At 45.0% G+C, this 23,493-nt stretch overlaps 1 protein-coding gene across 1 annotated transcript in view; it reads right to left on the reverse strand.

Moving 5' to 3' along the window:
• CDH13 (cadherin 13) overlaps positions 1-21,285 on the reverse strand; it is a 1,172,869-nt gene extending 1,151,584 nt beyond the window's left edge. The window contains exon 1 of the mRNA XM_084812404.1: positions 21,171-21,285. Within this exon, the coding sequence (XP_084668530.1) occupies positions 21,171-21,215 (45 nt within the window). The 5' untranslated portion in view covers positions 21,216-21,285. The remainder of the gene's footprint in view (positions 1-21,170) is intronic.
• Between the last annotated feature and the right edge of the window lie 2,208 nt (positions 21,286-23,493).

Below are 23,493 nucleotides of genomic sequence, written 5' to 3' on the forward strand. Positions count from 1 at the left end.
AGCACTGCAGAAAGTTTGTTACTAACAGACCACATAGACAAAGAGGAAGCTCAGCAGATTATAAGAGGGTGCAAAATATGTTTCAGCATTCCTTTCTTTCTGTTAAAATTCAGTGTTGTAAAGTAGCAGAAGAGAACTTTGATTAGGACGGTTAGAATCTTGAAGACTAGCTAGGAAGGAAGCAAGAATTAACATAGTAAGCCTACAGAAGAATACATATTTTAAAGATGTATGAATTTTGTAAAATCTGTTCCCTCTGCATTTTGTGGGTTGTCAGGTGACTTTCATTCCAACTTTTGCTCATTGACGGGATAGGATTTTTCCTGATTTCCCAAATGTGCTCAAATTTGCACTTGCAGAAATGTGAAACTCTCCCCGGCCCCCCGGTGCATTTTCATGCTTTAGTCTATGGAGGAAATGTGCATTTTTGGCCAGTGGTTTTTTTTAATTATTTTGTTTTGTTTTACATAATTTTCTATGACTTAATATGCATAAAATTCCAGAAAGTAAAAACAAAACAATAGCCTGCAAGTCTGCGGAATCCGTACAACTTGGAAAAAGCCAGTCCACAGTGGAATCTGTGGGTCTGATGCATAGAAATTCAAACTCATTCAATTCCATTGCAGATTTCTCTGACATCCCTACTTTAAAGGTGGGACATTTCTATTTGATAGGAGTGCAAGATAATTGCCCCCTGACCTGTAGTATCACAGAAATTTCTGTCCTGATTGAGATATTTACCTGGTCTTCCTGTTTGGCAGGTCTGGGCTGTGGGCTGCTGTCAAAGGGAAATATATCAAAACTGGGATGTGAGAATCAGCAATAGGTTACCTCATCCAGGTTCCCCAAATTCCACCTTGAAGCTCATTCTGACACGTTCCATTGCCTAGTTTCATTAGCATTTTTCAAATGTACGTTTTTTTGAACTTTTGTAGAGATTTTGGGGAAATCTGCAATGGATTCAAATCATTTCTGGTTTTTAAAAGACCTGGCCCATGGGGACATTTTTCTAACCTTTGGGAATTTTTTGTGCAAAATCTGTTGTAGAAAGATACACAAAAAATTTAAAAAGCCAAACAGGAAATGTGCATTTCCCCCATAGGCTAAAGTGTGCAAATGCACTTTTTGTGGGAATTCGCACATTTCTTCATGTGCAAATCTGTGTAATTTCAGAAATATAAACATCCAAGTCTGTCGATGGGCAGACAATGGAACAAATTGTCACCTGGAAACCCACAAAACACAGATGGATCAGATTTTTACACATTCCATACATCCCTAGCTTGGAGGAGGGGGAGTGGGGGATGTTCCACATATTGCATCCCATGTTTTGAAATGTACCAACTTTGGCCACAGTTTGTGCATGATCCCATGTTCATTTCCTGGATTTGCAAACAGGTTAAATTCTGGTCAAAAACAAAACTCTCACATATCCTGACCAGGAAGATTGTTGTTGCCCACGAAACATCCCAGCCCATACAGGAAGTCCTCTACAGCCCTGTCTAGGTGTATGCATGGTTTGCCTGGGTGGGGCCAGTTCAGAGCTTGAGAAAACATTACTGCTAAGATGAGGCTCCAAACTAGCATTGAACGACCCCCACCACTTTTCAGAGGATGGTTCATCCTGTGTGCAAGTGGGTATGACAATTCCTGCTCCTTTTGATGGGGGGCTTTCATTGAAGTGTGGTGGATCTGAGCATATATGAAGCGTACTTACTTATATGAAGTGGTTGAGGTCCACTGTCCGCCCTTCCCCATTTCCTAACTTTGAAAAAAAAAAAAGGCATTTGGCTTCTTGGAACAAGTGCAAGGTATGCTGGAACCTCCAAATTTGGCCACATTTCCTGCTGTGAATGAGCCAGAATGGCCATGAGAATGATATATCATTCCCATTGGGCAACATGGCCTACTCACACCAGTGAACATGGCTACATTTGGAGTTTCTGACATGCCAGGTGGCCACAAGACAGTTTTCAAAGTTAAAAAATTTGGGCACCTCATATAACTAACGTAAGGCAAACCCTGCCATCTACATCAAAAGCCACAATGATTTCCCAACCCACACCCACCATCTTCAGGGGTTTTCTGTTTTTTTCCGCCACCCCCAAATGGCAGCGGGGGGGGGGGGTAACCCATCAGTTGAATATGGCATACAGAACTAATAGAGAGAACTGAGTATTAGAAATGGAGGTAGGAAGAGCTTTTTGAAACCCAAGAATTTGAGTTATAATTATTATGAACATGAGGTGTAATATGGATATTGATTGTTATAAACCCTGTAATGTATTGTTTTCTTTTGCTTTTTGAAATTATTTTTTAGACGAAGGACAATGTGCAATAATGTTAACTCCATTTTGATAGATTTCAGTGTATTAACATAAAGACTGAGGGAACATACCAATGGTTGTTTTAGCATGGGTATTAATGTGCATTGTATTGTGTAAACATGATTAATAATTTGTATTAATGTGTGTTGTGTTATGTAAATATACTATATATATATATATATATATATATATATAGTGTAATTGCAATAATTTGTTTTTAAAACACTCAGCTAAAAATATCAGTTCAGCATAGGGATGTCAGAGAAGTCTGAAACAGGTTTAAATGAATTTGGATTACTATGAATTCAACACAGAGATTCTGCAACATTGTCCTAGTTGCATGTATCCCACAGACTTGTGGACCCATTTCTTACTTTCTGGAAGTATATGCAAATTTAGTCATACAAAAGTATGCAAGTTATTAAAAAATGCATGCATATATACACATTTAAAAACAACAACACTTTTGTGTGTGGGCTCTGTTCATTGATTGTATGTGGAACTAAGAAAACATACACAAAATACTGTGCATCAGTGAAAGTTTCATGAATTGCATCATTTTTTGCATACTTTTCCAAAGGTGAAAAAAATCTGACTCTACCAGTGAGTGGATGGTGGAATGACATATGCCTGACAATCCATGAAGCATACATGGAATGGTTTAAAATCCCTACCTCCCTAGTTCAGCACTACTTCAAACTCTCAGGTGGGCTGGACTTGGCACACAGGCCTGAGGTTCATCATTCCTATTTTAGGGTGAATCCTCCCAGCTTAAAACCAAACTAACTAACTAACTAACTAACTAACTAACTAAAGAAAGAAAGAATCCATAATAAAACAAAGAACAATGATTAAGGAACAATAATGAGATCAAAATTAACAGTTGAAAGCAGATAGCACCATACACACAATTCCTCCAGCAGAGTCTTAACTCAATGAAAGGCCAAAGTAAACAGGTGAGCCTTTACAACTGGCTTGTAAGGACAAGGGCTGGAGGACAGCGACTGGAATGAGTCCCAGACATGAGGGACAAGTAACAAGAAGCCCCTGCCCCTCATGGCTGCCATGTGGGCACAGAAGTAGAACTCTGGTGCTAATCTGTGAATGTGGACAGGTTGGTGTGGGTCAATGCCAGCCACAAGAAGCCTGTGAAAAAGGTTCTGTTCTGGCTCAAAGCTTGTCAGCTGTTGTCTATATGCATCAAGCTCCACTTGTGCATTCAAATGAAAAGTGTGTGAGACCTCAAGATCCTTTGCCCACCCAGCATCCTGCTGTCCTTCATGGAAAGAAACCAGGGACCAACGGAGCTGCCCAGATACATCACTTTGGTACTGAATAAACCAGGGGTGTTGAACACCTTTCAGCCCAAGGGCCAAATTCCATTTCAGAGAACATTCTGGCCGTTGCCAGGGCCAAAGACTAAAGAGGCAGGCCAAAATACTAGTATATTTGAGCTTAAAGCTCTTACCACTAGTAAATAAGCCTTGGGAAAGGCATTCCAACCTTTTAGAATGAGGTGGGGGGAAAACCTGCACAAAAGCTGGGATGCTACCAATCGATCAGTGGTTGGGGGAAAGACTGAGGGTTGGACTGGGTCCCCAGAGGGGCCAGATTTGAGGTTCCCCACCCCTGCCTTAGGAGCATTCCATAAGTCAGGCAATCCACCTGGAAGAGAATAGGAGTCTTTCCTAGCCCTACCTGAACAGGTTGGGAATTAAACATTCTAACCATTCAGAATGGGGGGGGGGGCTGCACAAAACCTGGGAAACCACCCATGGTTGGGGGAAAGGAGGCAGGTGTCAGGGTGGAAACTGAGCCGATAGAACCCCAGAGCAGTTCTGATTCTGAGGAGGATCAGCAATCTGTGGGAGAGGAGCCAGCTCATCCCTCACAGGCACAGCAGCTGGCAGAGATTCCTCCTGCTGGCATTCCTGAGATAGAGAGTGACCCTGGCAGTGAGAAAGTGTGGGAGGGGGCTTGCTAGACGCTCGACGCAGACGCAGGGAGCGATGAGTGATGGAGGGCGCAGAAAGGAGGCGTAGCGCCCGTTTGGCACACAAGCAACGGCCACGTCCCGTGGACCCAAGGGAAAGAGGGAGGAACTCTCTCTAGCCCATAAGTTCAGGGTCTTCAACTGATTCTCCTTCAAACGGGGACCAACTGCCTACCCGGAGCATAGGCTACTCCGCTGTTCATTGCTTAGTCGCTGGTGATTAGCATCTGAAAGAGTCATTAAGTTGTAAAAGGATTAAAGCCTTGAAAATAATCCTTTTGTCTGTGTCTTGGGTTGGCTATTGGAGTGTACTGAAAGAGGCCACCAGGGCGCTCCTGACAGTGGGGCCAGGGGAAGGGGGCATGGCCATCTGGGGAGTTCAAAGCCCAGATTAGGACCCTAGGTGGGCTGGATTTGACCCCTGGGACAAAGGATCTTCACCCCTGAATTAAACCCTAGTCTCTTTCTCTGAAACAACCATTTTGGAAAAGAAAAAAAAATGCAGAGGGTGTCATACTTAGATACTGCTCTTAACAGCCTTGCTCGCACAATAGGGAAACTACTTTTCCTGCTGAAGTAAAGCACTGCTCACCAGGCACAGGAGCTCAGCCCAGGGCAAGTTGGTATTCAGGACACTGGGCCTGTCCACTGTAGGTTAATGAGGTGCTTCATATGCACAAGGCACAATTTATGGAGTTCAAAGCGCCACCAACCAGTTCAAATCAGTTCATCAATTATGGCCCATGCTTTACAGAGACAGAAATGCCACCTGGTCTAAACACCATATCCAGCTGTCAAGTCCCGCCAGGATATAAATGCCAGCCTAGACAACTGCTTTCCATCAACACTGAGGTTGTGCTTTGCTCTCGGCCTGACATTGTATGTGCAGCTTCACTTTCCTTCTACTTTTGCAAAGACCTATTTTCCCATAAGCACCATAATTTCAGGAGGGAAGATGACACAATGTCTACGGATCATGCCAAATTGTTCAGGTTTTGTCTCCGACAGTGAAGTAAGTGGTCTTACAGGCATTGCATCGAGATGAAGCCTTGGCTTCTGTGCTGTTGCTTTGGCAGGGTCCAACAAGGGAAGGGTCATTGCTCAGGGGTAGAGCACCTGTGTGGTATGGAAAGAGTCCCAAGCAAAATGCCCAGCATCTCTAGGCCAAGCTGGGATTGGAATGACTCCTGTCTGAATCTCTGGAGAGTAGTGGCTTCCAGTCAATGTTGACCAGTGTTCTCACAACCTGGTACTCTCCAGATGGTTGTTGGACTACAACTTCCATCAGGTCCAGCAAGCATGGTGATGGTTGGGGATGATGGGAGTTGTCAACCAACAACATTGGGAAGGCCCCAGGTTCCACAAGCCTGGACAAGATGGACCCTTTCTAGGATCCCGTAGGGCTATTATTTATGCTCCTATAGCTGGGTGGGCAATGGCTGGTGGGCAGACTTTGGGCTTGCATGAACATGATCATCTGCTGTGTGCGTGTTCTCTTACAACCTCAAGATCCACCAACTGGTGGCAAAGATATATACTTAGAATTAAATAACCCAGAGCCCAGGGATTTCTTTGGAGTACCATAACTGAATGGTTCTTACTGTCTTTCTACATAAAAATCAAATCCCTGTTACCCCAACTCTATTCATTTCAGCAGTACAATTTTTCTACCCACTCCTGCACTAGGAAGTACCTTACAGTAAACCTCATGTTTACTTGGAAGTCAATTCAACTGTATTGAAAGAACTTGCTGGGGGTAATTGTACATAGGATCTTATTTACATGTGTTCTAGAGAGCACTGGGATGGAACAGATGCCCATTTCAGTCCGGGAGTCTGGTGGAACACCCACACACCCCAAGCCATTCCTGCCAAGCCCCTGCCCCCACTCAGCCCATTTACACCTGTAATTTTGTGTACATGGTGCCATTTTGCATATAAGTCTATGTGTGCATTTTTTTGTGATCACCATGGTAATCACGGAGGAGGACGACTGGGCCCAGGTGTAGGCGGATTGGCAAGTGGGCATGGGACTCAAATGTGGGTCCAGAGGTGTGCGGGCAGGGGCTGGGCAGGTGCCCAGTGAACCCAGATGTAGAGAGGGGCATCCATCCCTAACTGAAAGGCAGCTAAACTCTGAAGAATGGCAACTATGGCAACTTACACTAATAAAACAGAACTAAAAGGAAGCAAAGATTAAAGGCATTCCCCTAAAGGCAAAACCAGAAGGGAAGAAAAGTTTGGACAACTTTCCCATGCTGAAAAAAACACACGTGGGGTGGTGGTTCATGGGCTAGCCATGCCACACCACCCACAAATTCAGAGGGCATCAGAAGGGGCTATGCATGCATACCGGTGTATGCACATACAGCTCTTCCACATGAGGGGGACATCGGGAAAGGCATGGTGGCAGAGGGGCTGGCTACTGGGTATGTTGGTGGCTGATGGCTAGCCCATGCAGCCCCATGACTCCCCCGCTCACACTTTCTTTCAGTGCATGCAGATAGGCTCATCTGCAAGTCCATCTGGGTGTTGATGTACAAGGTGCAATGACTAAAACTTAGAGACACTGAAGAAATAACACTTGGAGCATCTGTCAACCCAGTCAAAATGGAAATCCTGATTCTGCAAGAATGCCAGATTGCCATCCCAACCCTACTGTATTTCAACACCAAGTTTAGAACATGGCATGCTTGCTTTTTTATCATCTACAAAGAAGGGTGCCTTCAACTTTCATGGGTCTAAACAATACACTTGTACTGGGTTCTAAAGGATGCTAATCCTCTAATTATTTTATTGCCCTGCTCAGTAAAATCTGGTCTCCAAGGGGGAAACACAGGGCCTGTCTCGGGGGAAATGGGGCGGGGGGAGTCTTACAAGGCAGGAGTGAAGAAGCTCTTAGAAGCAGAAAGCCTGCCTGCCTAGATGCCTTGCAGCCAAAGCATCTATAGCTTCAAACAGGTGTGGCAAAACTGTTTTCCAGAGCTTTGCTCTCCCCTGGGAAGCTATCACAGGCACCGAGAGAAAAAGTGAGATGATTGCATTTCAGAAGTTTGCTATTGCACCCGGAGGATGAGAAATATAGAAGCCCTCTTAGGGACAGAGCAAAATGACGGCAGTTCAAGAGTTCAGAAACTGTGTGTATTCCACAATGGTGATCCCTTTAGAGAACAAATGGAGAAGATCAGCTATCAGAAACCTGAACTCAACCCTGGCCAAGAGTCTCATTTCATTCATTTCATTTATTTTATTTCTATACCGCACCATAGTTGAAGTTCTCTGGGTGGTTCACAAAAATAATTAAAAACACACACACGTTAAAATTCATTATATAAAGTATAAAGCATCCATGTAATAACATAGAACAAATAGCAGTTACAACAATGATGTATATCTAAAACAATGGAAAACAATCAGCCAGAAACAATCCAAGGGACTCCTTATATGCTGCCAAATGCTGAGAGAAGAGGGCAGTTTTAACCTAGCCCTGAAAAGATGACAATATTGGCACCAGACGGGCCTCGTCAGGGAGATTATTCCAGAAATGGGGGGCCACCACCCAGAAAGCCCTCTCCCTTGTTGCCACCCTCCGAGCCTCCCTTGGAGGAAGAGGAAGCTCCCGGAGGAGGGCCTTAGATGCAGAGTGTAGCATATAGGTCGCTTCATGCCAGGAGAGGCGCTCTTTCAGGTATTGCAGTCCTGAGCCATGTAAAGCTTTATCGATAAAAATCACCACTTAGAATTGGACTCAGCAGCATATAGGCAGCCAGAGGGCAGTTTTAACCTGGCACCAAAAAGATGACAATGTTGGCACCAGGCAGGCCTCATCCGGGAGATTATTCCATAAATGGAGGGCCAACACTTCTCCCTTGTTGCCACCCTCTGATCCTCACTCAGAGGAGGCTTCCAGAGCAGGGACTTAGATGCAGAGTGTAGCATGTGGGTTGGTTCAAGCCAGGAGCAGCATTCTATCAGCTACTGTGATCCCAAACTGTGTAAGGCTTTATAGGTCAAAGCCAGCACTTCGAAATGGGTTTGGAAGCACATAGGCAGCCAGTGGTAATGAGAGTTGCTTCTAGGGATGGACGGAAGTCCCTTACCTGGTCCCGCAGCTGTTTTCGGTGGGGGGGAGAGGCACTCTGTTTCTCCCCCCAAAATTCTTGGTGGGTGGGGAGGCGCCCCATCCCTCCCCGCCAAAATTCTGGCTGGGGGGGGGGAAACGCCCTGCCTCTCCGGCCGCGAAAGAAAAAAGTTATGTTTTTGTTTTGTTTTGTTTACTTTATTTAGAAATGGTGGTGCCAGCAGCTGGTTGGAAGACTGGCCGCCGCCGCCGAACCACCGCTGAACCGCCGCCAGGACCCGCCGCCGAAAGGGACATTCGCACGAGGTAAGTCCCATCCTGGGGGGGGGGGGGTGACGGAGAATTTCCCCACCAATTTCAGGAAATTGCAATGCATTTGGCCTCCCAGAGATTCGTTGAGAAATTCTCCGACATCCCTAGTTGCTTCTCTCATTACCATTTCCTGTGCTCTGACTCTTCCTATTTCGAAGAAACATTTGGAAAGGGAAGCACATTCCAGTTGTGGATGGGGCTGAAGACAAACAAGGTGGGGCTGAAACAAAGGAGGTGAGGCCAAACCCCCCAAAATACCAGCATATTGTAGCTTAAAAGTTGTGGTTATGGTTGTTTGCCTGAGATTGCTTGTTTGAAGTTGTTTTAGATATATGTGCTCTTGTGTATATTGTCTGTTCATGGTTGTTGTTTTTTTTAATGTAAATGGCTTTTAATCTCAGTATACTGTATTTTTATTTATTTATTTATTTATTTATTTATTTATTGCATTTACATCCTGTCTTCCTTTTCCTCCTTTTCAACCCCAAACAGCATACATAAATAATCCTCCTCCTCTCCATTTTATCCTCACAACAACAACCCTGTGAGGTAGGTTGGGCTGAGAGTCTGTGACTGGCTCAAAGTCACCCAATGAGCTTCCATGGCCAAGTGGGGACTAGAGCCCAAGTCTCCTGGCTCCCAGTCCAACACTTAAAGCACTACACCACACTGGCTCTTTGGCTCATTAAAAACAAACAAACAAACAATAACATTTTTAATCTTTGTAAACCGCCCAGAGAACTTTGGCTATTGGGCGGTATAGAAATGTAAATCATCATCATCGTCATCGTTGTCATTGTCATCATCGTCATTGTCTCACTGCCAGTAACTAAGCCTTAGGAGAGGCACTTCAACCTTTCAGAATGGGGGAAAATTGCAGAAAGGCCTAGAAACCCCCCAATGATCGGTGATCAGAGGAAATGGGTAGGAGCAAGAGGAATGGGTGTGGTCCTCAGGAGAAGCCTGGGTGGGCCATATTGAGAATCTGAACCTGAGGTTCTACACCCCTGCCCTAGTTAATCTAGATCAGCCTTTCCCAACCTGGTGCCCCCCAGATGTGTGGGACTACACCTGCTATTATTCCCAGACAGAATAATGGGAGTTGCAGCTCAAAACATTGGGGGGAGGGGGAGACCAGGATGGGAAACGCTGATCTAGTATAAAATGAAAGTGCAAAGGATGGCATGGAGTTGCATCACGGTCCCAACATCCCTAAATGTCTTCTGTCTCCTTTGATCTGTTATTATTGCTCTACAGGGCAATTTCTGACTATCCCCCCCCCCAAGACTGTAGCTGTGTTAAAGTACCTGATTTCAAGAGCAAAGGAAGAACCCAAGCTCCTGTTGGGTTGTAATATACACAATGGCCTTCACAGCCTTCCCTCATCTCTGGGAGCTGTGTTAGGTGTTTTGCCAGACAAGATTCCATTGTTATGCTTCACCATAGTGGAAATGGCAGCAGAGAAGGTCAAGCGACAGCTGCCAACTCATAATAAAGCTGTTTGGGCCAAACCCTGGCTCAACAGAAAGCTGTTACTCATCCAACTCAGACCAAAAACTGCCATGAGAGCCTGAAGCCAAATGGTCTTATTCCATCAGCTGATGATAAGCAACATATGAGTGGAGAAAGAACCATACGCTCTTTTTGGAGGCTGTAAAGAAGTGCTGGGGGAAATTAACTCTTCCACATGTTGTATTCCTTGCATAGAGTGGGATGGGGACTTTAGCACTGCAGAATATGGAGAGAGATCCCGGGTTTATTTTAAATTAATGAAGGATTCATAGGACAACTGGGGGCCCAGCTTCTTTCTCTCTCTCTCTCTCTCTCTCTCTCCCTCTCTCTCTCTCATCTATCTATCTATCTATCTATCTATCTATAAATATAGCTCTGCTTCTGATAATTATATGTCAGGGCTACTCAAGGCAATAGTAATTTGGGCTATCATTTATTCTATTTTTATTTTTTAAGTATAATGCATGCTATTTCACAATTGCTACTAAGCTACCAAAGGAGGTGGTGGTGGCTGGTTGTTGCATCTAGCAGTGTATTTTTATGTAGTCCCATTCTAGGACTTTGGACAGGGAGCTTCAAATGGGACACGGTCACATGTTTTGTGAGCAAAAATGAAATTCTCATACATCCCTAGAATGTAAGAACATTTCATTTTTTGCTTCCAACACATGCAAACATGCCCCGTTCAAACGCGAGTGTGAGCACGAGCATGTGTCCGCTGGAAATATCTGTACACTGTTGAACACGCCTCACATTTGTCTCATTCCTGATTCACAGTTTGATTTGTGCAAATTTCCTAATTTGCACAAAAATGGCCGCTTTAGTCTCTATGGAGGAAATGTGTGTGGATTTGGGAAGAATTGCACAACTGCTGCTCAATTTGTGCAAGTTTTCTGTTTGTGTAAAGCAAGCAGTGATCACAAGTGGGGATCAGGCACAAGATGGGTGGAGAGACAATATTCAGAGAATCCTGATGTTCTTGAACATTGCTCGTTTGCACTCCCATCCCATTCCCATTCAGTAACAAGGGTGCCCCTAGTTACTCCCTGCAAACCTTCCCATGTATTGCAATCTGAAAGGGGGCTCCTGCTTCAGATTCTTCAACAGCTGCAGCCTGCAGCCAAATGGACATAGACAAGGAGCAAGGCCTTTTTGACTGTGAGGCCTATTACATTCTCCTAAACAAGGCATCCAAGACTCAAACACCTAACCCTGGGCATCAAGGTTCCCCTTATGACCCAGACCACCTGAGGACCCCTTAAGGATCTCTTGCCTCCTTAAGAGTCCCACCTTCCTTCTTTTAAACTTCCCCTTCCCAGTAATGTGGGGTTTAGGCTGTAGAAGTGGGGTGACTGACACTCTAGGGTTTGACTACAACAGTTTATCAGTAGATTTAAAGCAAGCAAATCACAACTAAAGGTATTTACACAATAGAGCTGAGTGATACAAAAAGCATGAAAAAAAAAAAAGAAAAGTTGCAAAATGCAGGTTCCTTTACCCTAGCTGTCCTTAGACTTTCCTAGGCTGCTTCTTCCTGCTTATTCTTCAGACTCTGCTCTCACTTCTGTCTCTGGCTGTCTGTTTTTGCTCTAGCTACAGCCTGGTCTTGCTGAATCTTACTGGCTCTCTCCCTGTCTTTATGCAGCTTCTTCCCTCAAAACCAAAAGTATTGCTTCAAACCTGAAGAAATGAAACTGACACTTCACCAGATAAATGCAACTACTCCTCTCAGGGTTACCCCCTCCCTGACACAAAACTTCAGGCTTCTAAGCCTAACCTCACTCCCTCCCTTTGTCTCTGTAGGCCTCAAACCTTCACAATGGGGAATCCTCTCAACACATCCTCTGTGTTTGGAGATTCCATGGGCATTGCACACATGCATTTCCAGGTCTATCCTCATTCCTCAAACGCTTAAGGGCTAGTAAACTGGAGGGGGTTCAGAGGAGGAGAGCAAAGATGATCAGGGGACTGGAAACAAAGCCCTATGAGGAGAGACTGAAAGAACTGGGCATGTTTAGCCTTGAGAAGAGAAGACTGAGGGGAGATAGGATAGCGCTCTTCCAGGACTTGAAAGGTTTCACAGAGAGGAAGGCCAGGATCTCTTCTTGATCATCCCAGAGTGCAGGACAGAATAATGGGCTCAAGTGTCAGGAAGCCAGATTCCAGCTGAACATCAGGAAAACATCCCTGACTGTCAGCACAATATGACAATGGAACCCATTACTTAGGGAGGTGGTGGGCTCTCCCACACTAGAGGCATTCAAGACGAGGCAGGACAGCCATCTGTCAGGGATGCTCTGACTCAGATTCCTGCATTGAGCAGGGGGTTGGACTTGATGGTCTTATAGGCCCCTTCCAACCCTACTATTCCATGATTCTATGAATTTGCTTTTTAAAAGACGAGGCTGCCAGGATGCTTCATTAGGGTGGTCACATGGCCTGTTTTACAAAGGACAGCCTTTTCTTTGAAGGCTTCATCTGTTGAAAGGGCTGTCCAGTTCAAATCTTGTTTAACGATAAAGAACAATAAGAAAGAAGAGACCAGGAACTTTGGAGTTGCCCATCAAGAGGTACCACCTGGATAGCAGATTGAGTAGCCAGGCAGGCAAGTCTGCTGCTCACAATCTTCCACACTGTATTTCTATTAGAATTACAGTAATAAGTTATAGATTTGGATCTATGCATATAAATTATCAACTGCATTTTTATGCAAATCTGTGTCCCCTCTTTTGGTAGTACATTGGCCCTTTTTTCATGATGCACAAGTGGTAGAGGCCACTGTGCTTAATTCTACCCGGGGCCAATTTTTGTGCCAGTGTGTTGTGACTGAGCAGCAGCTTGGGGCTGCACTATAAAATAGGTTGTCAGAGTTCCAGTCTAAGTAGAGGACATCCATGGAAGACTTTTCCCTCCATTCAAAGATGTATGGGCAGGTGGTTGTGTGGCACTCTGCACATCCTCAAAAGCACTGTCTTGCTTTGCTTTTTTTTCTGTTCCAATAGGGCCATCAGTCCGATGTTAGTGCAGTTTCGAGAACTGTGACCAAATGAAGCCCTCATGTGTTCCCACGGCAGTGCGGGAATCATCTTCACATAGCCAGCACTCACAGTGTTCCAGAATACACATACACGAAGAAGAAGAAGAAGAAGAAGAAGGAGGGGGAGGGGGAGGGGGAGGGGAAGGAATCACTTAATTCAGACAAAGGTTCCTTCCTGTTCTTTCCTATCCCAGCATCACCATCACTTTATGGAAGGAACCACATTCTTGACCCAACTGTGTCTTTATCAACACTAGCACATCATAGGATCCAGCTATATGAAGAAGCCCCCCCCCCGACTACTACTATGAAGCAGTAGCCCCATGTCACACACAGAACACACAATCATAGCTTCACTTTCATCATGTCATCCACAACAGTCAACAGCTAGGGTTGTACAAAATATGCCCCTTTATTTCCATGCATTTCCATCAACATTGCTGCCTTTGCATACAGCAGTATTGCATGTTAGGGGTACTTTTTGACAAAAGCAAATGGACATGCTGACAGTTCAGATCATTCTTGCCCATAGCATGTGTGTTAGAGATTGCACTAGGCCTAACTGCACAACATGTTCCCTATTCAAACCACAGATGTTCCTCTCAGCTTTGAAACACAGATCTGAATCATTGTTGCACATCACATGGACAATTGTCTTCACTGTGCATCATCTTGTGCATTATCCATATGCCTCTTCTGTGTCCAGATCCCACAGTAATATCCATAAACCTGATTCCTATTCATCATACTTATCCCCATCAAGATTTCCCCCCCCCTTCATTCCCAATTTTCATTGGGAATGAAAAATCTATGCATCTGGCCCCATCACTTCCTGGCATATAGAAGGGGAAGAAATGGAAGCAGTGACAGATTTTATTTTCTTGGGCTCCAAGATCACCGCAGACGGTGACTGTAGCCATGAAATTAAAAGACGCTTGCTCCTTGGGAGGAAAGCTATGGCACACCTAGACAGCATAGTAAGAAGCAGAGACATCACTTTGCTGACAAAGGTCTGTATAATCAAAGCTATGGTTTTCCCAGTAGCAACGTATGGCTGTGAAAGCTGGACTGTAGGGAAGGCTGAGCACGAAGAATCGATGCTTTTGAACTGTGGTGCTGGAGAAGACTCTTACGAGTCCCCTGGACTGCAAGGAGGTCAAATCAGTCCATCCTAAAGGAAATCAACCCTGAGTGCTCATTGGAAGGACAAATACTGAAGCTGAAGCTCAAATATTTTGGCCACCTAATGCGAAGAGAAAACTCCCTGGAAAAGACCCTGATGCTGGGAAAGATTGAAGGCAAAAGGAGAAGGGGACGGCAGAGGATGAGATGGCTAGATAGCATCACCGATGCAATGAATATGAACTTGAGCACACTCCGGGAGAGAGCGGAGGACAGGAAGGCCTGGTGTGCTATGGTCCATGGGGTCACGAAGAGTCGGACACAACTGAACGACTGAACAACAAAATCTGGTAATAAGGATCATTCTGATGCCATTATCAAGAGCCATGTTTTTGTTCCATTATTTAATTTATTTATGTATTGGGATAAATAAATAAATTATTGGAAATGTCTCAATTATTTATAACATTTTCATTTTTTGCTCACAGCACTCCTATCTCTCTGACAACAATGAACTATCAAGTGCTGGACAAGGTCAGCATTGACAAGAGGCCAAACTGGAGGGAGAAAATCTGAATTCAATCCTTCAGGGTTTTTTAGACAGCGCTTCTGTTCAGAGAAATGCCACCCTTTTCCTTTCCCTCTTCCCCATTCAGCTGCAACTTTTCCTTCCAGAGCTGCTGTAAAAATGCTGGCCTTCACACTGTGGAGGGAGCCCTCTTCTGGAGAAATATAAGAAAGTTGTTGGTGTTTTCTTTGTGTTTTCTATAATTCACTGTATGTTAAAAAAGAAGAAGAAACTTGTGGAGTGTGTCATCCTTGTAATGCTTTCTTTGCAATTAAAGCCCAATTTATTGTTTCACCTTGAATTCTGATTCAGAATTCAGAAGGTACACATTAGCTAAATAATCATGTTCCTTGCCAACCTTAGTGAATGAGCAGTCCCCCAACCCACCCCCGGGGCAATAACTTCATATTTGCAGTACAAAAGAAAAGCTGTAAAGCTTTAATACAATGGCTAGATGCAACTATTTTATAGAGCAGGAGCCCAAATTATACAGCCAGTTCTCAACAATCCAGACTGTGGGTTGCATCCAGATTTATGCTAGGTCAACCATGCTGCCAGAAATGGACTTCCCCAACCCCTCCTTCCCATGGCAGCCCCTCCAGCCAGCTGAAAATGATACATAGAAAGTCAGTTGAATGGGGTGAGCTGTGGTGGGGGGAGGAGGGATCCCCCAAAAAACAAACAGAGAGAGCAGAGCCCTTCCTATTGTGGAAGGTGCTTTCCTCTTGTCCAAGGCAGATCCTGCATCTAAATCAGAATATGCAGTCCTTGCTCCGTCTTTTCAAAAATGGGGAGGTGACCATATGTTCATCCAAAGTTTTCTAGTGTACTCTTTCTTTCAAACAAACAAACAAACAAACAAGGCAATGGAAAGTCCTCCATCGGGTCACTTGTCAGCTCTCTCGTCATTTCATAAATAGAGGAATTTCCAAATGCCAGTCACAGTGGAAGTGATCCTGAGCCAAGTTCCGCAGGCTCCACATGTGTGCGAATGACATCCGTCTGCACGTTTCAGCAATTCACAGAAGAGTTTGGTGTAGTTCCAGCTTGCACAAAGAAAGCACTGCTGGTATTGCAGAGTTCTTGGCTATGTGCACTAGAGGCAAAGAAGGGGTGCAAACAGAGTACATTTATTTCAATGAGACTTTGAGAGCTATTCTGTGGGGTCTGGTGATTAAGCAGGACCCAAGGTGGTAGACAGAGCTACAGTCTCAGGGGTCAGGGATTTCCACCTGCACCTACCTCCCTGCCTCCAGGCCACCAGGGTAGCTTCTTTCCCAAGGCTAGTGTCATGAGTCATGACCTTGGAAGTGGATGAATACAGAGGAAAGGGGGCATTCCAGTGGGTAGGGCAGGGAAAAGAAAGGAGATCTGCTGGATCCATATGTCTCTTAGTTCCCATCCCCATCACAGCAAGGTGAGTCATAACAACATAAGAAGAGTCCTGTTGGATCAGACCAAGGGTCCATCTAGTCCAGCAACCTGTTCACACAGTGGCCAACCAGCTGTCGACTAGGGAAGCACAATCAGGACACGAGTGCAACAGCACCCTCCCACCCATGTTCCCCAGTAGCTGGTATACTTGAATGAAAATGCACAAATGAAGGACAGAGAGGCTAAAAAAAATCCTTTGCCACTCCTCCTGCCTTCAAGGCTCTTCCTGGCTGGCCTTTTGATGGAGAGAGGGCTCCAAGTTTGGAGCCCTCTCTCCATCGGGCATCTCTCCTGTGCCATTCAGAGCTCAGTTTTGTCCTCAACTTGCACTGAATTTAGTGGGATTTTCACACCGCTAAAGGACCATAATGACTGCAATAGCCAAAACTAATTTAGAAGCTTCCATGCACTAGCTCTCTCAACCAGCAATGAATTTGTCCCATGTGGAGGCACTATGGGAGCCAACACCATCCGCTTCATCTTTGTGTGCATACGGGGAAACATGCAAAGAGAGAATTGTACATCTTCTCTCCAGGGGGGGGGGATGTGCACCTCAGCTGTGGCCATAACACCCCTCTCCTGACACTACTCCGAAGGCACAGGAAGAGGAAACACAACTCAGCCACACACTCCCTGCTGTTGCTTCTATACGTTGTTTGAAGACATTTTCGCCAAGAGGCCTTGAACACACCTCAGCCTCAGTTTCCACTGCTGGAAAGAGAGGAACAGCAGTGAATTGTTTTGCAGAGGTTTAGACAGAGTGGTAGAGAGAGAGAGAGAGAGAGAGAGAGAGAGAGAGAGAGAGAGATTAATTTCTGCGTATTTAGATGTTGCATGGGTCTGGGTCATGCAATATATAGCAGGGGTGGAGAACCTTAGGCCTAGTGGCCAAATCCAGCCCTGCTTGGTTCCCAGTCCGGCCCGCCAAGGTTCTGCAGAGGGCCATAGACCCTTCTCCTGGTTCCACCCATTTCCCCCAACCACTGATCATTTTGTATTTTCCTGGCTTTCTTGCAGTTTCCCCCCATTCTAAAAGGGTGAAATGCCCCTCCTGAGTCCTGAGGCTTAATTAGTGGCAGTAAAAGCTTTATGCTACAATGCACTGATATTGTAATGTTTTCTTTGTGCATTTTTTTTGTCCCCTCCCCTTTTGCCTTTGATCTTGCCCAGCACTGGAATGCAGCTTCCAGGAGCTTGTCTGAAACTGAAAGAGGCTCCCCATCCCTGATAGAGAACATCTATTGAGAAACGTTTGCATCTTTAGACTTTACAGGGTCCTGTATCACACTTCTTTGCAGAAGACCCTTTCCTGCCCTCCCCGCTCCCCACATCACCATGATCCCAAACCTAGGCCGTTGATTCTTCTCCTGCATTATGCTCTTCCCTGGAAGGCATTGTGGCAACAGATTTGTATGGCATATAAATCAGTTGATCGAGACCAATGTTTGCTGCTTCTATTCAACAGATATCAAGGAATGAGTTGTGGCTGCTGCCGAAAGACAGAAAAATATCACCACCACCACGTGTTACAACCACAAGCCTTGCCAGATGGCTGCGTGTAGCAGGTAACCGCTCCTCTTCTCTACCATTTGTTTTCCCTGCTGCATTAAAGTTATCGAAAGCTGAGTGAAACAATCCATCTGAGTAGCCGCTTTAGCAACGGCCCTTTGCTCATCATCTCACCAGCTGTTGCACAGATTCCCATTGACGCCTCTTCATCCCAATATTTCCACCACAAAGTATGAATTATTTAATGTGCAATATTACAATCAGCCAATTGTTACTTTCCGAAAGGAAGATATTCAACCTCCTACATTGGCAGGGAAGGGCACTTTGCACATGCTCAGAGTTAGTCTGCTCTTCAGTTGCTTCATGTGTTTCAGCATGGACTTCAAACAGGTCCTGGGGATAAAACCCTAAATCATATCTGGTCCTCCTATCAGCCAACGTTGCTTGATCTCCTAATAAGTGACATTTCCGACATGGTAGAATGCAGCCCATAATTTGTAAGACCCATGAAACACGGGTGAGAGGGAAAGTGAGACTGCCTTTCACGTATACCTGTCATACTGATAAATAATACACAGGATCCTTCAGAACAAAAAGTGAAATTTGAACTGACCAATATAAGACAGGAAATGGGTCAGATCCTACAGGGGTTTTTTTTGGGGGGGGGAGTTACATGTGTATTCTGCCTTCCCCTTTTTTAAGGACCTACAACCAGAAGTTGAGACTCACCACAATCCTGTGAGGCTAGTCAAGCTGACTCATCCAGGGTCACCCAAGCTTGACAAATGCACTGGTTTTCAAATCAATATTTTGTACCTTCTCCCTAGCAAGGAAGACCCATCAAACAAAATTTGAAACACAACCATACTGTGATCTCTCTTTTGACAACCCTTGCTGTTCTCCCTTCCTCCCTCGTCTCCTCCCTTCTTTCCTCCTCTCTGTTCCAAGTATCCTGGGAAATCTGGCCCTGATGGCCAAAGTACCGAAACCTTAAAGAGACAGTCTTTCAAATCACGTTGTGCTAAAAACCAAGAGCAGACGAGACAACAAAAGCAAGAGAGATGACCAAGATGCCTGCAAAGTGGATAATTCAAGCGAGCCAAGCCACAATACATTTGATGCCTTCCCCACACACACTTTTTTTAAAGGCCTCTAATAGCAAAATCAAAGTCCCACATTCCACTCATGCCCTGAAATGCATTGGGTAGTTACAACAACTTTAACCATTGGCCAATTGATTTTCCTTTGCATCACATCCATCCACATCCATTATATCCTTGCAGTCCCCCCACTTCCATATGCCACTGGCACATTTTGAATGCCATCATCACCTCACAACCACACGTCCTGTAGTTAAACCCATGGCATGGCTCCTTAACTCTCATTGCTTTATGAGTCCTTCGTCGAGACATCTCAGCACATCAACTAGCAAACCCACTCCATAGCTCATACAGAGACAGCCAACCATATAGCCGAGTTTCACTTTACACTGAAGATCTCCCAGCCAACCTCCTCATGATGATATACCACAGACCTAAACCATGTAGTTTCAGCATGGAGACCCTGTAGTCAAGCACATCCACATGAGCTGGCATTTTATGTAGAACAACTAATCTTTGGAGTCACTCCAACATCTACCAAGGTTGCCACATTCTAGAAATCTTTCAGAATATGGGTTAAGCCAAGAAAGAGCAACAGCCATTAGCCAGGCCAAAACAACAAGGCTGCTGCCTTCACTACATGCCCAATCCACGTCATGAGAACTCACATGAGTCTACCCTGCTGCAGCTGCCTCCTGGATGGAAGAGGAGTCTGCCTTCCATCTTACCAATATCCATGCAAGTCCTAGTCCTCACTGTTTTATCTCCAGACTACACATGGGAATCCCCCTTTTTGGCAGGCACATTAGAAGGACTCAAAGTAGCAGGACGGATAAATCATTGCCATTTCTTTTAGATGCTGTAAATAGAGAGAGCTGTCAAAACTGGGGAGTGGGGATGCCTCCTCGAGGGAGGGATCAAAACTAAGTGGTAAAGCACATGCTTTGCATGCAGAGGGTCCCAGGTTCAACCCTCAGCATCTCCAGCTGAAAGGAGAGGCACTGACAGTCAGAATAGACAATAATGGGTAGATGGACAACTAGCCTGCAGTGGTATAAATAAGGCAGCTTCCTAGGTCTAGCTTTTGGGAACCTCAGGCAGGCACAACTCCATGGAAGATTGTCTTGTCCAGACCATTGGTCTCTGGCACAACCTCAAGGATTAAAGCCAAAGCAAGTCAAGTCCCCATGCCAAAAGGGAATTAACTTTTATCTCCAGAGATTCTCCACGGAGTACCCTCCCCAGGATCCAAACAAGACTGCAACTGGATGGGAGCTTCTTCAGCTCCTAAGACAGTCTTCAAAAAAGGGGGACAGGGATGAAAAGGGCTGTGAGAGCAGTACGCCAAATGACAACAAAGGAGCCTTAAACATCACACACCACCTTCTAAAATGAATGCTGTTCCACATTCACAGAGGGGAAGAGAGAGGGGAAGAGAGGGAGTGCAGAAGTTGGAGACCAGCTAGTTTCTCGGCTTTTGACTGACAGCAACAGCAGAGCTCCACAGCCTCTTGCTTTTTTAAAGGCTGAGTCTCCCCCCCCCCACCCCCTCCAATCTTTTTTGCAGCCTTTCTGGAAGAGGGAGATCTGTTACAGTTGAGGAGGGAGGAGAGGCTACCAAGCAAGTCACAAATGCTCAGTATTACAAATCCACCAAGGATTTGGCGGGGCAGTGGGGGGTGTAGGAGAAAGATCTTTTACAGTACTTATTCCTCTTTGTATTTTTTAAATCTCAGTTCTTCATTTTCTTTTTCAAAAAGGGCATAATAAACACAATGAACTGCTTGTAACAGATCCTGGCATTAGCCCCAGGAAGGCGAAGCAAATCAAAGTTGAAGCATTTTAAGGTGAAAGAAAAATCTTACTGCTGCTACCAAGGCATACTGGAGAGATTCCTACTCTCCTTGATGTGAAGAAAATACAAATGTGCAAGCACACACACACACACACAATGTAGCCAATTTCTCGTCACTGGAACCCTCGGACGCATTTCTCACTGAGCAGATGCTATTCTCATATCCACTACACAGTATTTCTAGCCAGCGTGCGATCACTGAGAAATCAGACACTTCCAAATAGCCAAATGCAAAAAAAAAAAAGAAAAAAAAGAAAAAAGAATAACAGAAGCATAGGTAGATACAGAACACACACACTTGGGACCAACCCAATTCCTTACCTGGGACAGGAGAAATGCCAGGGTAAGTTGAGTGTTGTGCTGCATTTTGCTAGACTAGAAGGTATCAGAGGCTTTTTTCATTCATGCACTCAGCTGCACTGAGCATATTTTCACTGTGGAACAGCCTTTGAGGAGAGAGAGAGAGAGAGAGAGAGAGAGAGACTGCCTTGAGAGCTAGCCAACTTCCCAAATAGAGCAGCAGCATCATCACCAAAGCATTGGATAAAGGCTGATGACCAGAACCAATAGCTTTACAAGGATGACTTCTTCACAAATCGTCCTCGTTTTTCTTTTCTTTTTTCTTTTTTGCATCACATATATTCGGCATGCACCCCTCACAAAACACAGTGCCCTAAGAAAGCTTTTGCTTTGGCATGTGTGAGTAGCAGCTTAATAAATCAAATTTTGTTAAGGATTTCTGGAGAGGGGTACTCGTACCCCCCCCCACACACACACACACGATAGATTTGCAGTGGAGGAAATAATCGGTCCTAAGATCAGGAGTACCAAAAGAAAGACCCTCTTCATTACAATGTTAACCAAGGGTGCTTTATTTTCAATAAATCAAAGAAATAGCCACCACAGCCTTCCGTTACTTCCAAGTCTGAAAGAGAGAGAGAGAGAGAGAGAGAGAGAGAGAGAGAGAGAGACTGACATAGCGGAGTTCTTTCAGGGGCACCATGAATCCTGATTGCGTTTTCTGTTTTCACTCCATCTTGCAAATCACAAGGAGGACAGATCAATTCAACTTGACAAAAAAAATCCATCATACAGCAATAGATTGTATTAACTGCTCAGGTTATGGTGGGACTTTGGCTTTCAAATTCAAGGAGCAGTAACACAGGGTGAAAGTTTATTTAAAAGTCCATGCCCTTTGGCAGCAGAAACTTTTGCCCTGTTGGAAGAAAATGTACACCCTGTTCTACGATACTGAATATAGCACTTGAGAGTGTTCACAGCACTCTAGAAGTTATCTCCATCATCCTGACTACAACCCTGAAGAACAGGGTTTCATTCTCATATTGCTGAGGCCGTGAAAATTGGGAATCTCCAAAAGCCATCCAACAAGTTCATGTCCGAGGGGCCAATCTGACAAGACCTTGACAATCCTTGATTAGATCATTGTTGTAAAGTTTTACATTTATTTTAAAAGCACCCACAGCCACCCAGCCACCCCCAACATTGGAGCATAACCATTACAGTGGAGAAGATGAGGTTTAACACTTCTTTTCCTCCTCCACCCAATTTCCCTATCTAAACTAGCCGGCAAGCTGGTATTTCAATCAAAGCCCTTCTAAACCACATGCATGACACACAATCCCTATGCATGTTTACTCAGAAGTAAGTCCCAATATGTTCATGTAAGCATGCAAAGGAATGCAGCCTAAGTTACTACATTACACCAACCAAACAGGCTGTGACATACCACAGACAGGCAAGCCACAAAGAATAATTGTGAGCCCTTCTTGTTGGGTGATACACCACAAATATGTGGCAGCTTTCATACCAAAACCACTGGTCATGACAGCTATGAACAGTTCCATGAGTTCGAAATAATGGGCTCCTTCACATGAGGCTTTTATTTTGCACTTGTGGTGGGTCATTTATGGATGTTTGCGAGTCCTTTTCACATTGCCAACCTCCAAGGCACATCCAGTGGTTTTTTTTTAACTTTATCCCACTTTTTAAAAGATCAGAGATAATGCACTATTCAAACGTTAATCTGTTTTCATGGCCATGTGTAATTGTGTGATTCCACTATAACCACAGCCTGGGAAGAACTTAGCCATTGGGCTGGAGCAGAAAAATCACATTGGCCCTTCCCCCCTCCCTCCTCCAGTGTGTCTCACCTAGGCTGAGAGGAGAGTTTTCTTGGCTGGGCTTGCAGAGGCTCAAAGCAAACGCAGAGCGGGCAGAGAGGAAGAGGAAGATGGCAACCCCCCCATGAAAACAACTGACAGCAACAAAGCCCTGCACTGCTTTACACACACACATACACACACACACACACACAGAGAGAGAGAGACTTGGATCCCTCAGGACACCCATTAATTTGTGGCTCGCTCTCTCGCTGTCTGCCCTGAGGCTGCAGAGAACTTGCAGCATGTGTCAGCCCATGTAAGGAGCTGATCTTTTCCAGCATAGAAACCCAAAGCAGAAGCTCCTGTAAACTGGGGAATAAAAAGCCTGGTGTGGTGAAGCCCAGCGTTGAACACTGAAGGTGCAAAGCACATCATCTCTCCACCCCAATGGCCCTGCAGAGCCACTCTCGCTCATCTCTTGGGGCAATGCTACTCATATTCTTTTAAGAAAGAGGGAAGGA

This window comes from Heloderma suspectum, chromosome 8, assembly GCF_057233095.1.
Source record: "Heloderma suspectum isolate Gila_16-S chromosome 8, 16-S_ref, whole genome shotgun sequence".
Lineage (NCBI taxonomy): Eukaryota > Metazoa > Chordata > Lepidosauria > Squamata > Helodermatidae > Heloderma > Heloderma suspectum.